This window comes from Polyodon spathula, chromosome 29, assembly GCF_017654505.1.
Source record: "Polyodon spathula isolate WHYD16114869_AA chromosome 29, ASM1765450v1, whole genome shotgun sequence".
Classification (NCBI taxonomy): Eukaryota; Metazoa; Chordata; class Actinopteri; order Acipenseriformes; family Polyodontidae; genus Polyodon; species Polyodon spathula.
Window position 1 is genome coordinate 2,369,447 of NC_054562.1, and position 15,998 is coordinate 2,385,444.

At 48.0% G+C, this 15,998-nt stretch overlaps 1 protein-coding gene across 1 annotated transcript in view; it reads left to right on the forward strand.

Annotated features, from left to right (window-relative positions):
• Positions 1 to 15,998, forward strand: part of LOC121302137 (Fc receptor-like protein 3) — a 51,503-nt gene that overhangs the window by 12,568 nt on the left and 22,937 nt on the right. Inside the window, exons 3-5 of the mRNA XM_041231958.1 lie at positions 5,679 to 5,795; positions 12,106 to 12,393; positions 14,472 to 14,732. Coding sequence (XP_041087892.1) covers positions 5,679 to 5,795; positions 12,106 to 12,393; positions 14,472 to 14,732 — 666 coding nt within the window. The remainder of the gene's footprint in view (positions 1 to 5,678; positions 5,796 to 12,105; positions 12,394 to 14,471; positions 14,733 to 15,998) is intronic.

The following is a 15,998-nucleotide window of genomic DNA, read 5'->3' on the forward strand; positions in this document are numbered from 1 at the left end:
AGACAGCCCCCCTGAGCTTCAATCTGCATAGTTTTATATATTATACAGCAACGCCAAACACGATTCAGACAGTCCCCCCTGAGCTTCAATCTGCATAGTTTTATATATTATACAGCAACGCCAAACACGATTCAGACACCCCCCTGAGCTTCAATCTGCATAGTTTTATATATTATACAGCAACGCCAAACACGATTCAGACAGCCCCCCTGAGCTTCAATCTGCATAGTTTTATATATTATACAGCAACGCCAAACACGATTCAGACAGCCCCCCTGAGCTTCAATCTGCATAGTTTTATATATTATACAGCAACGCCAAACACGATTCAGACAGCCCCCCTGAGCTTCAATCTGCATAGTTTTATATATTATACAGCAACACCAAACACGATTCAGACAGATTCAGACAGCCCCCCTGAGCTTCAATCTGCATAGTTTTATATATTATACAGCAACGCCAAACACGATTCAGACAGCCCCCCTGAGCTTCAATCTGCATAGTTTTATATATTATACAGCAACGCCAAACACGATTCAGACAGCCCCTCTGAGCTTCAATCTGCATAGTTTTATATATTAATTCAGACACCCCCCATAGCATAGTTTTATATATTATACAGCAACACCAAACACGATTCAGACACCCCCCTGAGCTTCAATCTGCATAGTTTTATATATTATACAGCAACACCAAACACGATTCAGACAGCCCCCCTGACTTCAATCTGCATAGTTTTATATATTATACAGCAACACCAAACACGATTCAGACAGCCCCCCTGAGCTTCAATCTGCATAGTTTTATATATTATACAGCAACGCCAAACACGATTCAGACAGCCCCCCTGAGCTTCAATCTGCATAGTTTTATATATTATACAGCAACACCAAACACGATTCAGACAGCCCCCCTGAGCTTCAATCTGCATAGTTTTATATATTATACAGCAACACCAAACACGATTCAGACACCCCCCTGAGCTTCAATCTGCATAGTTTTATATATTATACAGCAACACCAAACACGATTCAGACACCCCCCTGAGCTTCAATCTGCATAGTTTTATATATTATACAGCAACGCCAAACACGATTCAGACAGCCCCCCTGAGCTTCAATCTGCATAGTTTTATATATTATACAGCAACACCAAACACGATTCAGACAGCCCCCCTGAGCTTCAATCTGCATAGTTTTATATATTATACAGCAACACCAAACACGATTCAGACAGCCCCCCTGAGCTTCAATCTGCATAGTTTTATATATTATACAGCAACACCAAACACGATTCAGACAGCCCCCCTGAGCTTCAATCTGCATAGTTTTATATATTATACAGCAACACCAAACACGATTCAGACACCCCCCTGAGTTTCAATCTGCATAGTTTTATATATTATACAGCAAAACCAAACAATTCAGGGTATAGCAGCAGTTCCCAATACTGAGGTTCTTTAATTGGGTAGGCAGCAGTGTATGGCACGCCAAGCAAGGAGGCAGAGACAAAATAGAATTTTCAAAAAAATTGTTTAATTATTTAAAAAAAAAAAAAACAACTATTAAATACTGGAGTAGAATTATTGTGCAAAATTCAGCAATAACAATCAATAAATGGTTTCTAGAGTTAGAATGTATTTACATGTTTCAGACACAGCAATACTATCAAACACTCAGGAGTTAGACAGTTAACAAAGATGTCTATTGGATTTACAAATATACAGTATAAGGTTAATCTGTATATCAATATTGGATTAGCAGTCATTCCACTAAACATCAAAAGTTGTACAGGAGTGGAGACATTTCTAAGTGCAACTAAATAGAAATAAACACATAAAAACAAATCAATGTGAAACTCAGTACAACTATGGCACACAAAGTAGACATTACAATCCAAGACAGGATACAATTAAAACAACAATCTGCACACAAATCTGTTGCAATAATCAAATCAAAAGCAAAATACAAATCCAATTCCAAACGTGCAATCTCCCACTCTCGTTCCTCCCCAATCCTTAGCTAGTTTAGAGTATAGATCGGTTTTATATGTAATAACGTTTATACTAATATATCTAATATATATATATATATATGTATACTGCAATACAAACATGGCACAGCTTCAATCTGCATAGACATATATATTATCCATTCAGACAGTCTTCCCTGATATCATATATATATATATATCTGCATATATATATATATATCAACATCAAACACAAAATATATCCAACATATATACTCCACACAATCTATCAATATCCTTATATATATAGATATATGTAATAATATTCTAAGTGCAATATATATATATATATATACAATAGACAGGATACACCACATGTATATATATCACCAGCAATAACAATCAATAAATGGTTTCTAGAGTTAGAATGTATTTACATGTTTCAGACACAGCAATACTATCAAACATCATATATATATATATATGGATATATACCTACACACACATACACACTATAAGGTTAATATGTATATCAATATTGGATTAGCAGTCTACACCCCCTTTTTACATTTTGTTGTGTCAGCGCCTCAGAGTTCCACTTATCTACACACCATACTCCACATTGTTAAGGGGAAAAGCGGTTTTATTGAATAAAAAATTATATACTAAAAATACAAAACTGAAAGATCATTGTTGGATCAGTCTCCACCCCCCTGAGTTAATGCTTGGTGGAAGCAGCTTCGGCAGCAGTTACAGCTGTGAGTCTGTTGGGATAGGTCTCTACCAACTTTGCACACCTAGATTTGGCAATATTTAACTATTCTTCTTTACAGAACTGTTCAAGCTCTGTCCTTGGGGAGCATTGATGGACAGCAATCTTCGAGTCATGCCACAAATTTTCAATTAGATTTAGGTCGGGGCTCTGACTGAGCCACTCAAGGACATTTACCTTTTTCTTCCTTAGCCACTCCAGTGTAGCTTTGGCTGTGTGCTTTGGGTCGTTGTCATGCTGAAAGGTGAACTTCCATCCCAGTTTCAGCTTTCTTGCAGAGGACAGCAGGTTTTCCTCAAGGACTAATCTGTACTTTGCTCCATTCATTTTCCCTTCTATCTTGACAAGAGCTTTGCCCAGTCCCTGCCAATGAGAAACATCCCCATAACATGATGCTGCCACCACCATGCTTCACAGTAGGGATGGTGTTCTTTGGGTGATACGCTGTGTTGGGTTTGCACCAAACATAACTCTTTGCATTTAGGCCAAAAAGTTGCATTTTAGTTTTGTCAGACCACAAAACTTTTTGCCACATGGCTACAGAATCTGAGTGTTTTTTTGCATACTTCAAACGGGATTCAAGGTGGGCTTTCTTGAGTAATGGCTTCCTTGTTGCCACCCTAACATGCAAGCCAGATTTGTGGATTGCTTGGGATATTGTTGTCACATGCACACTTTGACCAGTCTTGGCCATAAAAGCCTGTAGCTCTTATAAAGTTGCCATTGGCCTCTTGGTAGCCTCTCTGATCAGTCTCCTTCTTGCTCAGTCATCCAGTTTGGAGGGGCGGCCTGATCCAGGCAGGGTCTTGGTGGTGCCATACACCTTCCACTTCTTAATAATCGTCTTGACCATGCTCCAAGGGATATTCAAGGCCTTTGATATTTTTTTTTTATACCCATCCCCTGATCTGTGCCTTTCAACAACTTTGTCCCGGAGTTCTTTTGAAAGCTCCTTGGTGCTCATGGTTGAGTCTTTGATTTGAAATGCACTACCCAGCAGAGGGAACCTATAGGAACTGCTGAATTTATCCTGAAATCATGTGAATCACTACAATTTAACACAGGGCACTTAACTTGTTGTGTGTTTAACTAGATGTGTGATTAACCACTTAACTTGCTCCAGTACACTAAATCATCGAACCGGAAGGGAAACGATGTGGCAGCTGAGGACTGGATTAACTGTTACACTCGTTAACCAAGGAGTCATGATAGATGGTACAAAAAGGGGGCGGAGCGATGTGATCTGTTCCTTGTTATGGTTAAGGAGTGTGTTATTATCATGAGTGTTTTGTTTTGTTTTGTCTTTATTATTATACTGTTTGTTGTTATTTGCCAACACAATCCGGAGCTGTCGCCAAAGGCCAGCACTAAACCCGGACAACACTGCCCCTTGAGCACGATAAACTGCATTTTCACTACGAGCACCAGCGCACACACTGTGGACTTGTGTTTGTATTTGTGTTACGCGTGGGTGAAAAAGATCAGGACTATTATTATTTCAGGACCAACTAGTGGATTAAAACAGAGCAATAAACACAGCTGTATTGCCTGTTTACATTGTTATTATTTACTGCTGTTTCACCATCAGGCAATTGGATTATAAAATAAAGCACCATTGCACCTGCATTCTCATTGTCTGTCTGATTATTGATCACCTGCACCTGCACACTGGTAACCACTTTGCCGAAAAATGTATATATATAAATATATATATAAACAGCGGCCAATGGGGTCATCGGCGGCTGTCGTGCAACAGGTCATAGCTCCCCAGGAGGTGATCCCGATGGTGGTGATCCCCAGGAGGTGATCCCGATGGTGGTGATCCTGATGGTGGTGATCCCCAGGAGGTGATCCCGATGGTGGTGATCCTGATGGTGGTGATCCCCAGGAGGTGATCCCGATGGTGGTGATCCTGATGGTGGTGATCCCCAGGAGGTGATCCCGATGGTGGTGATCCTGATGGTGGTGATCCCCAGGAGGTAATCCCAAATTGTCGGCTGGTGGTGGGAAGCTTCATCCAGTACACTACCTCTCCCAGGTGGCTGATGATCTCACATGGCTCAATCCACGAGCTGTCCAGCTAGGGGCAACATCTTTTCAGCCCGTAGACCCAGGCGGACTCACTGATCTGGAAGTTCCGGTTCTTCTCCCTCAGATCGTAGTTATGTTTCCAGTGAATTCTCACAGCCTGAAAGCAGTCCCCGGGCAGCCTGTCCTGTAGTTGGCAGATGTATTCTGGTCCTGCTGGTAGTGCTTCTGCGTCAGGGAGGTGGCCAAACAGTAGCTCCGCAGGGGCCTGAAGCTCCCGTCCTATCATCAACAGGCTCATTGACTCCTGTACAGCTGCCTGGTAAACCAGGAGGATGAGAGGCAGCTGAAGGTCCAGTCCTGCTGCTGTTGGATGGTAGCAATTGCCAGTTGGGTGGGAAGCATGTGGTTAAAGAGCTCCACCAACCCGTCGCTTTGTGGGTGAAGGGGGGTGGTGCGCGTTTGTTTTATTCCCAGTCTGCGGCAGACCCAAGCCAGCACCTAGAACTCAAAGTTCCTTCCTTGGTCGGAGTGCAGCTCTTGAGGAGCTCCAAAAGAGAAAAAGCACCCTTCGATCAGAGCATCTGCCCGGATCATAGGTCGGCAGAGAATACGCCTCAGGACACTTAGAGAAGTAGTCCATTGCGACTAAGATGAACCTGCTGCCTGTGTGACATCTACCCCTACTCTCTCCATGGGTGCCCCCACCAGGAGTTCTTGGAGCGGGGTGTGGGATTGCACAGGGGGGTCTCTTGCAGGCTGTGCAGTCATCGCACTTCTGGCAAAATATCAAGGCTACTGTGATTCTGCAGACTCCCCCCCCAGCCTGTGTTTGAGGGCAACACTCTGACTCTGAGGTGTCTTTTCCGCTATAATTATCATAACACCGGGGTTTTCTTTTATACAGATAATGAAGAGATACAGTCCCGGGCAGACACAGAGCTCAGTGTGGATCATGTTTCAAAGAGGGCTCTTGCAAGTGCAGACACTCCTCCTATTACTATGATACTTTGCAGTGGTGCGGGTAGGTTCATTCTCAATTGTATTAAGTGAGGATCGTACAAATACGAATTGTGGAGGGCACTCTCATATTCTTACCAGGGTGAATCTGCAGAGTTGTGGGTGTGTGGCAAAGTGCCCTGCCCTTTTGTGTTGTATATTGTGTGTTAATGCTGGTGTATAGTCATGGGATATAAACGGGTCTGTGTAACAAAGGTGTTTATAATGTATATTTGTATTTAGGCATGAGGATTGCACAGCACTTCACATGTAACTAAAATGTAATAATATGTGAGTACGGGGAATTGCACTTTATTAATTTTGGGGATTGATTTGCAATCGAGTCTCGGTACAGCTGCATATAAGCAGCATGTTTTCACTCGCTCAGGGTTGTGTGTTCGGTGAGTGGAGAACGGGTGTGGAGTGGAAAACGAGAAAACTAAACAAAGTAAAATATATAACCGTTGTTTTGACTCACCGTGTTTGTCTGTTAGTCCACTGTTTGTTTAAGTGTTAGTCCGTTTTGTTTGTCTGTTTATTTTGACCTCACGTGCCGTTTCATGTTTTTGTTACAACCTTTTTATTTACTGTCTGTTCATTTATTAAACGCTGAGTGCAAGGAAGTGCTCAGCTTCCCCAAAACTCTACCTCTTTGTTTATTTCCTGGTTCCTGTTTCTGGTCTGACGTCCCCCACTCCAGCCGTCTTTGTGACATGTGGTGTCATCGTGGGATTACCAGCACCTCCTAGATGCAGACCAGAGCAGGAACCGCAGTTTCTTGTTTAAAAAAAAATGTCAGAAGACGCAGTTAGACTGAGGGCCTGGATCCAGGACAATGCTGGGCTGGAGGCCCAGTCCATGCCCATAGCCATCCAGGTCCTGTGGCTGATGGACAGGGAGCGATGGGAGGCGTATGAGAGGGAACACACCCTAAACTCCCTGGAGGAAGGTCCTCTGCTACCAAGGCAGCTATAAACAGAACAGCAGCCCAGGTAGCAGGGTCTCCAGCGCCAAGGCAGGGGTACCGCGAGAGTCCAGCACCCAGACGGGGGGACCCGTGGGGATCCAAAGCCCGAGAGGGAGCTGTTCCCACTTCCACCAGCAGATGAAGAATGCCTGCTGACCCCATCTCCACCAGCAGTGGGTGAGTGCCAGCTGGTATCACTTACCCTACCGTCACCACCTGGAGGAGAGGAGCAGGTGCTTCCTCTGCCTCCATCACCTTCCCCTGCAAGTGAGGGAGAGATGCACCAATCCCCTGCAAGTGAGGGAGAGCCGCACCAGTCCCCTGTAATAAGGGTAGACTACACACCGCTCCCACCTCCGCCGCAGGAGACTACACGCCGCTCCCACCTCTGCCGCCAGGAGACTACACGCCTCTCCCACCTCCCCCGCAGGAGACTACACGCCGCTCCCACCTCCCCCGCAGGAGACTACACGCCTCTCCCACCTCCGCCGCAGGAGACTACACGCCGCTCCCACCTCCACCACCAGGAGACTACACGCCGCTCCCACCTCCACCACCAGGAGACTACACGCCGCTCCCACCTCCCCCGCAGGAGACTACACGCCGCTCCCACCTCCACCCCCAGGAGACTACACGCCGCTCCCACCCCCCCCGCAGGAGACTACACGCCGCTCCCACCTCCCCCACCAGGAGACTACACGCCGCTCCCACCTCCACCACCAGGAGACTACACGCCGCTCCCACCTCCGCTCCCACCTCCCCGCAGGAGACTACACGCCGCTCCCACCTCCGCCGCAGGAGACTACACGCCGCTCCCACCTCCGCCGCCAGGAGACTACACGCCGCTCCCACCTCCGCCGCAGGAGACTACACGCCGCTCCCACCTCCACCACCAGGAGACTACACGCCGCTCCCACCTCCGCCGCCAGGAGACTACACGCCGCTCCCACCTCCCCCGCAGGAGACTACACGCCGCTCCCACCTCCGCCGCAGGAGACTACACGCCGCTCCCACCTCCGCCGCAGGAGACTACACGCCTCTCCCACCTCCGCCGCAGGAGACTACACGCCGCTCCCACCTCCCCCGCAGGAGACTACACGCCGCTCCCACCTCCGCCGCAGGAGACTACACGCCGCTCCCACCTCCGCCGCCAGGAGACTACACGCCGCTCCCACCTCCACCACCAGGAGACTACACGCCGCTCCCACCTCCACCGCAGGAGACTACACGCCGCTCCCACCTCCGCCGCCAGGAGACTACACGCCGCTCCCACCTCCGCCGCAGGAGACTACACGCCGCTCCCACCTCCACCGCCAGGAGACTACACGCGGAGACTACACCCGCGAGGCTCCCACCTCCGCCGCAGGACTCCTACCCACCTCCGCCATCTCCCACCTCCCGCCGCAGAGACTACACTCCGCTTCCCACCTCCTCTCCCACCTCAGGAGTGGACAGGGGAATCGCCAGGAGACTACACGCCGCTCCCACCTCCCCCGCAGGAGACTACACGCCGCTCCCACCTCCACCCGCAGGAGACTACACGCCGCTCCCACCTCCGCCACCAGGAGACTACACGCCGCTCCCACCTCCGCCGCAGGAGACTACACGCCGCTCCCACCTCCGCCGCCAGGAGACTACACGCCGCTCCCACCTCCACCGCCAGGAGACTACACGCCGCTCCCACCTCCGCCGCCAGGAGACTACACGCCGCTCCCACCTCCGCCGCCAGGAGACTACACGCCGCTCCCACCTCCGCCGCAGGAGACTACACGCCGCTCCCACCTCCGCCGCCAGGAGACTACACGCCGCTCCCACCTCCGCCGCCAGGAGACTACACGCCGCTCCCACCTCCGCCAAGACCACCTCCCCCGCCGCCGAGACTACACGGCGGCTCGTCCTCCCTGCGGGAAACTCACCCGCGAGGAGACTACACTCAGGAGACTCCCACTCCCCCGCCAGGAGACGACCTCCCGCTCCCACCTCCGCCGCTAGTAAGACTGGAGGGGCGTCCTCTCCGCGCGCAGGAGACTTGCCCACCTCCGCCGCAGGAGACTACACGCCTGCTCCCACCTCCGCCGCAGTGAGACTACACGTCCGCTCCCACCTACGCCGCGCTCCCACCTCCGCCGCAGGAGACTACACGCCGCTCCCACCTCCGCCGCAGGAGACTACACGCCGCTCCCACCTCCCCCGCAGGAGACTACACGCCGCTCCCACCTCCACCGCCAGGAGACTACACGCCGCTCCCACCTCCGCCGCAGGAGACTACACGCCGCTCCCACCTCCACCACCAGGAGACTACACGCCGCTCCCACCTCCGCCGCAGGAGACTACACGCCGCTCCCACCTCCGCCACCAGGAGTCTACACGCCGCTCCCACCTCCGCCGCCAGGAGACTACACGCCGCTCCCACCTCCGCCGCAGGAGACTACACGCCGCTCCCACCTCCGCCGCCAGGAGACTACACGCCGCTCCCACCTCCGCCGCAGGAGACTACACGCCGCTCCCACCTCCGCCGCAGGAGACTACACGCCGCTCCCACCTCCGCCGCAGGAGACTACACGCCGCTCCCACCTCCGTCCGCAGGAGACTACACGCCGCTCCCACCTCCGCCGCCAGGAGACTACACGCCGCTCCCACCTCCCCCGCAGGAGACTACACGCCGCTCCCACCTCCGCTCCGCAGGAGACTACACACGCCGCTCCCCCCTCCCCCAGAACTGACACGCCTCTCCCTCCGCCGCATGGAGACTAGGACTCCGCTCTCCCACCTCCCCCGCAGGAGACTACACAACGCCGCTCCCACCTCCGCCGCAGGAGACTACACACCCTCTCCCACCTCCCCCGCAGGAGACTACACGCCGCTCCCACCTCCCGCCGCAGGGAGACTACACGCTCGGCACGCCGCTCCCACCTCCGCCGCAGGAGACTACACGCCGCTCCCACCTCCCCCGCAGGAGACTACACGCCGCTCCCACCTCCCCCGCAGGAGACTACACGCCGCTCCCCCCTCCCCCGCGGAGACTACACGCCGCTCCCACCTCCCCCGCAGGGACTACACCCTCTCCCCACCTCCGCCGCAGGAGACTACACGCCGCTCCCACCTCCGCCGCAGGAGACTACACGCCGCTCCCACCTCCCCCGCAGGAGACTACACGCCGCTCCCACCTCCGCCGCAGGAGACTACACGCCGCTCCCACCTCCCCCACCAGGAGACTACACGCCTCTCCCACCTCCGCCGCAGGAGACTACACGCCGCTCCCACCTCCCCCGCCAGGAGACTACACGCCGCTCCCACCTCCACCACCAGGAGACTACACGCCGCTCCCACCTCCACCGCCAGGAGACTACACGCCTCTCCCACCTCCCCCGCAGGAGACTACACGCCGCTCCCACCTCCGCCGCAGGAGACTACACGCCGCTCCCACCTCCGCCGCAGGAGACTACACGCCGCTCCCACCTCCACCACCAGGAGACTACACGCCGCTCCCACCTCCGCCGCCAGGAGACTACACGCCGCTCCCACCTCCACCGCCAGGAGACTACACGCCGCTCCCACCTCCCCCGCAGGAGACTACACGCCGCTCCCACCTCCGCCGCAGGAGACTACACGCCGCTCCCACCTCCCCCGCAGGAGACTACACGCCGCTCCCACCTCCCCCGCAGGAGACTACACGCCGCTCCCACCTCCATTGCCAGGAGACTAGCACGCAGGGGCTCCCTCTGCAGGAGACTCGCCGCTCCCACCTCCACCGCAGGAGACTACACCCCTCCACCGGCAGGAGCAGAGCAGCAGGGGCTGCCTTTGCCTCCACCACCTCCACCGGCAGGAGCAGAGCAGTAGGAGCTGCCTCTACTCCGCCACCTCCACCAGCAGATGGTGAATGCCTGCTGGGTCCCCGTCCTCCAGCAGAGGGTGAATGTCTGCTGATATCACTTCCCCCACCAGCAGAGGATGAATGGTTCAGTACATTCATCTAGTCTCAGCACCACCTTAACTGGAGCAGTCCAAATAAGTGGGAACATATACAAAAAACTGCAGAAATCTTAAGTAGATATCTGCAATGTTCTGCGGAGTATCTTATGTGTTTATGTGGCAAAGTGCTTAACAGTGTGCAGGTTATCAGTAAGCAGACAGACAATTATAATCCAGGTGCAATGGTGTTTTATTTTATAATCCAATTACCTGATGGCAAAGCAACAGTAACTAATAACAATGATAAGCAATGCAGCAGCGTGTATTGCTTTACTGTAATCCGCGGGTTGGTGCCGAAACAATAATAGTTCTGATTTTTTACACCCACGCGTAACACAAACCCAAACACAACCCGGTGTTGTCTGGGTTTAGTGCTGGTCTTTGGCGACAGCTCCAGATTGTGTTTCAGCCATCTAAATAATAACAAACAAAGTATTTTCACACAAGACAAGAAACAAACAAAACTTTCACCATAACAACACAGGTTTCTCCTTCCGGTTCATGTTTAACCAATGCAAAGGAACAGATCACATCGCTCTGTCCCCTTTTGTACCATCAGTCACGCCCCCTCAGTTATCGAATGCAACCGCTCCTCCAATCCGTGCCTGCCACATCGTTTCCCTTCCCGGTCGATGATTTAGTGTACCGGAGCTCCGCCCCCTTTCTAGATGACCAACTTCCACTTAACCCTGGGAATGAATTGTCTGGCCATCCAGTCTAGGGCACTCTGTTCTCTTTACACAGCGTCCTCATGGGTCGGGAAGGAGATGTATCACCAAGAATCACTTTGTCTCTGTTACAGTTTAGCATTTGTATTAATAATGGCTTATGGAAATCAAGTACACATAATCATATCAAACAATTTATATGGGTTAAGTACTTCCAATTTAATATATCAAGTAAAATCTTTTGAAACTGTCAAGTAAAAAAATATCACATCACATCACATGAGCCTTCTTACTGGACTCCAGTCTAGTGATCTTTTACTTTTTGAAGCAGACAAAACATCTGTTAAATTAGCAAAACTAGGACCGAACAGCCAAGTTCAAGTTCAGGTTAGTTTAGGCATCTGTTTGTGATGATTGTCATGACAATGTGGCTGCAGAATATTGGGAATTTGTGGAAGACTGTGAATTCTATGGGAGTCTGTAAATTCCGCAATTTAAGTGGAATTTCGTTATCTGCAGATTTGGGCTGCCACTAGTTATGGTGTTTCATTGTAGGCAACCAGCATTGAAATCCTTCGTATCCTTCCCAAGAACTTCTCCAGTCACTTCCTGCAAGCTGGAAATATTGGTTCTGATAAAGAAAGTGTGACTTTAGAAAAAACACGGTGCACAGTTCTTTTGGTGTGGGTGTTTACCAGTTCTACTTTCTTTCTCTGTCTCTACAGAACGACTACAGGCTGTGCTGACCCTGGAGCCTGCATGGACTCAGCTATTGATATCAGACAGTGTTACACTGAGATGTCAGGTTCCGGGGCATTACACTGGCTTGACATTTACATGGTACAAAGATGGGAGGAAAGTTCCAGTAAACAAGAGTTATTACTACAACCATGACAAATACACAATTAGCTCTGCTACTAGAGGCCACAGTGGGAAATATACCTGTAAAGGTGAAAGGAGGAGCAACCCATCGTACTCTAAAACAAGCGATGCGCTCACACTGACAGTATCAGGTAAGTCATTTCAAACCGGAGAGATACTAAGAGGAGTGTGGTAACTACCACAGGGATCAGTATTAGGTCATCTGCTATTCCTAATCTACATTAATGACAGATTCTGGTATAGTAAACAACCTTGTTAAATTTGCAGACGACACAAAAATAGGAGGAGAGGCAAACACTGTTGCAGCAGCAAAGGTCATTCAAAATGATCTAGACAGCATTCAGAACTGGGCAGACACATGGCAAATGACATTTAATAGAGAAAAGTGTAAGGTACTGCATGCAGGCAATAAAAATGTGCATTATAAATATCATATGGAACATACTAAAATTGAAAAGACCTAGGAGTTTATGCTGACTCAGAAATGTTTTCATCCAAAGAATGTGGGGAAGCTATAAAAAAGGCCAACAAAATGTTTGGATATATAGTGAAAAGTGTTGAATTTAAATCAAGGTAGGGTTTATATTAAAACTTTACAATGCACTAGTAAGACCTCATCTAGAATACTGTGTTCAGTTCTGGTCACCTCGCTACAAAAAAGATATTGCTGCTCTAGAAAGAGTGCAAAGAAGAGCGACCAGAATTATTCCAGGTTTAAAAGGCATGTCATATGCAGTTGTTTTGAGATTTATGATTATACTGTAAATTTAGAGTATAATCGTAAATCTCGAAAAACTACTCACTTCTAAATCTTTTGTAGTCATTTTTGTATTACTTTAGTATAAATACATGTTAATTTGGATTCATATGTTGTTTTTTCTTGACTTTATGTGAACGAAAAGACACACATTTGCCCTTTTTCCTTTTGGAAATAGTGATATTTTGAAATATCACTGTCCTGGTCACAAAAGCAAAGTTTGTGGGGAGTAATAGCCATTTTCTATACTTTTGAGGCATAAGCAATTAGGAAATAACACTTACTACCCAGGAACAAATATTGTGTTACATAGTGTTACTAATGTAACAATCTTCTTCAGTGTAAAAGTAATCCCAGGGACCACTTCAGGTAAGAACTAGGTGGCATTTTTGTGTCCGTTCATCTTTGATGTGTTTTCAAAACCAAAACATAGACAGATCTGCATGTGTATTGTATATATAATATGAAATTATTGTAGGAAACACTTTATAACACAGCACCTTTAACTACAATGTAACTACACTGTAACAAGCGTGTATTTACTAAATAAATGATGTGTAGTTACAGATCAAGCACTATTATTGATGTGGTAATTACACCACACTGTTACTTACAGTTAACAACATGCAGTTGGGCTTATTACACGACGTGTGGCGAAGTTAAAACATCGCAACATTTTGTGACGTTACAACATATATATGAGGCTGTTTGGTCCAGTGGTTAAAGAAACAGGCAGGAGGTCCCTGGTTCAAACCCAAGCTTAGCCATTAACTTGGTGAGGTGTTGTTGTAAGTGACTCTGCAGCTGATGCATGGTTCACACACCCTAGCCTCGTATCTTGTAAAGCGCTTTGTGATGGTGGTCCGCTATGAAAATATATTGAAAATGAAATATTTTTTCAATGAAAATATTGAAAATGGTGCTGGGAAGCAGAACGGTTTCATTTTTATTTTTTATTTTTTTTTTAGAAATATTGGAAAGGTTTCGATTTATTCTGTATTTAATTTTTGTTGTCACGTTATTTACTTCTGCGGGAGTCGCGTCTGCTGCCCAGGGTGTGATTGGGATGGAAAGAAACATTGATAATGCCGGTAGGGATGGAAACATTTTAAATGAAAAGAAATGGATTTTACACTTACAGGGAAGATGTTCTTTCTGTCTTTTAATGAAGATATGTTGTATATTTCTTTAATGAACCGGTAGAAGTAACCCTCTCTACACAGATGAAGCAGGAGAGTGCAGTGTGTGTACATTAGGAGGCTTTGTGTAGGGTGTGTCATACAGTCAGGGATTGTTGGCTGTGAGAAGTTGCTGATCTGGTTTCTCCTCATTGTGCTACAGTGGACCCTACCGGCCAGGCGCCTCTTGAGCTCAATGTAGAAGAGGAAGCTGGCTTGTTTGTGGGATCGGAGGATTCCCACTGAATATATATTGTTTTTTTTCTCTTTTCAGATAAAGACATCATCTTGCAGACCCCTCCCCAGCCTGTGTTTGAGGGCGACACTCTAACTCTGAGGTGTCATTTCCGCTATAATTCTCATATAACCAGGGTTATCTTTTATAAAGATAATAAAGAGTTACAGTCCCAGGCTGACACAGAGCTCAGCGTGGATCGTGTTTCAAAGAGTGACGTGGGCTCCTACAAGTGCAAAGCATGGCAGTTTTACTCCTTTTACTCTGATGGCTCTGCAGAGGTGTGGGTGTCAGTGAGAGGTAGGTTCATTCTGAACTGCATTAAGAGAAGGTTTCAGACTGATTTTCCTTTACAACTTATGTTATATTGTAAGAAAGATGATTAGTGGCACATGTCACTAAAATGTGCATAGCAATAGACTTTTGATGCTATTCCTCTTGTATTACATATTATATCTATGGCATCACCAATCAAGAAAACCCCTGTGAGTACCATAGCCAAGAGAGGGCTGATGCTGGTTAATGTGCTTGATCTTTGACAACTGAGTTCTGAAAGTGAAGGATTGAAGTGTTCCAGAACCCCCTGCAGTCTTTATAACAATCAAAAATGGTCAACAAAACTGGAAAAAATACATTGCAAAAAAAACACATTTTCAGCATGGATTCCATTTGCAAATCCAATCAGCTTTAAACGTCACTTCAACGTTTCAATGTATTTCTCCTGTGCTTAATTAAAATGAAGTGCTTATCAGAAGCTTAATTGGTCCAATTAAGTCATTCAGGGTACAGTTGGAACAAAAACCAGGAGGGGCACCTTTCCTCCAGGACCAGGATTGGAGGTTCCTGCCCTAAAAGGTGTAGTGTGAACAGAGCTGAAGGAGTTACTATCAAAGTATACAATCTGCACTACCACTTGGTATGAAATATTTTTTAATTACCTTCCCTTTGACTCATGTATTAAACTTAAGTTCTAACATGTGATGTATATGATTGCTCATAATATATTGCATTTATGGTTTATTACAGGGCTTCTCAAACTCGGTCCTGGGGACTGCTGCTGGTTTTCATTCCAACCCAGCTCAACGAGATTATTACTTAATTACTTAACGAGACCCTTAATTGAATGATAATTTGCTTAATTAGACTTTTTTACTTGTTTTCAGCTCTTGAAAAGTTGCAGTTCAAGTTACTTGTTACAGCTTAACATGAAATAACTTGAAATATGCAATTAAGGGTCTCGTTAAGTAATTGAGAGCTGGGTTGGAATGAAAACCAGCAGCCACAGGGGGTCCCCAGGATTGAGTTTGAGAAGCCCTGCTTTATTAAGAGAAAAATGTGATCGTCGATCATTTTAAATCATTCATTATGAGCTGACAGCAGTCTTATTTCTTGTACTTAAATGGTCAGTTGAAACATAAATAAACACGGCTGAACTGAAACTGTGCATTCTTCAATCGTCTTCTCAGCGTGTGCTGTTCTTGCACAGCCAAGCAACTGCTGAGTCAACAGCTGTGTGTAGAGCACGGAGTCCACCCGGGAAACTTGTCAGCAGGCAGTCCTCCACAA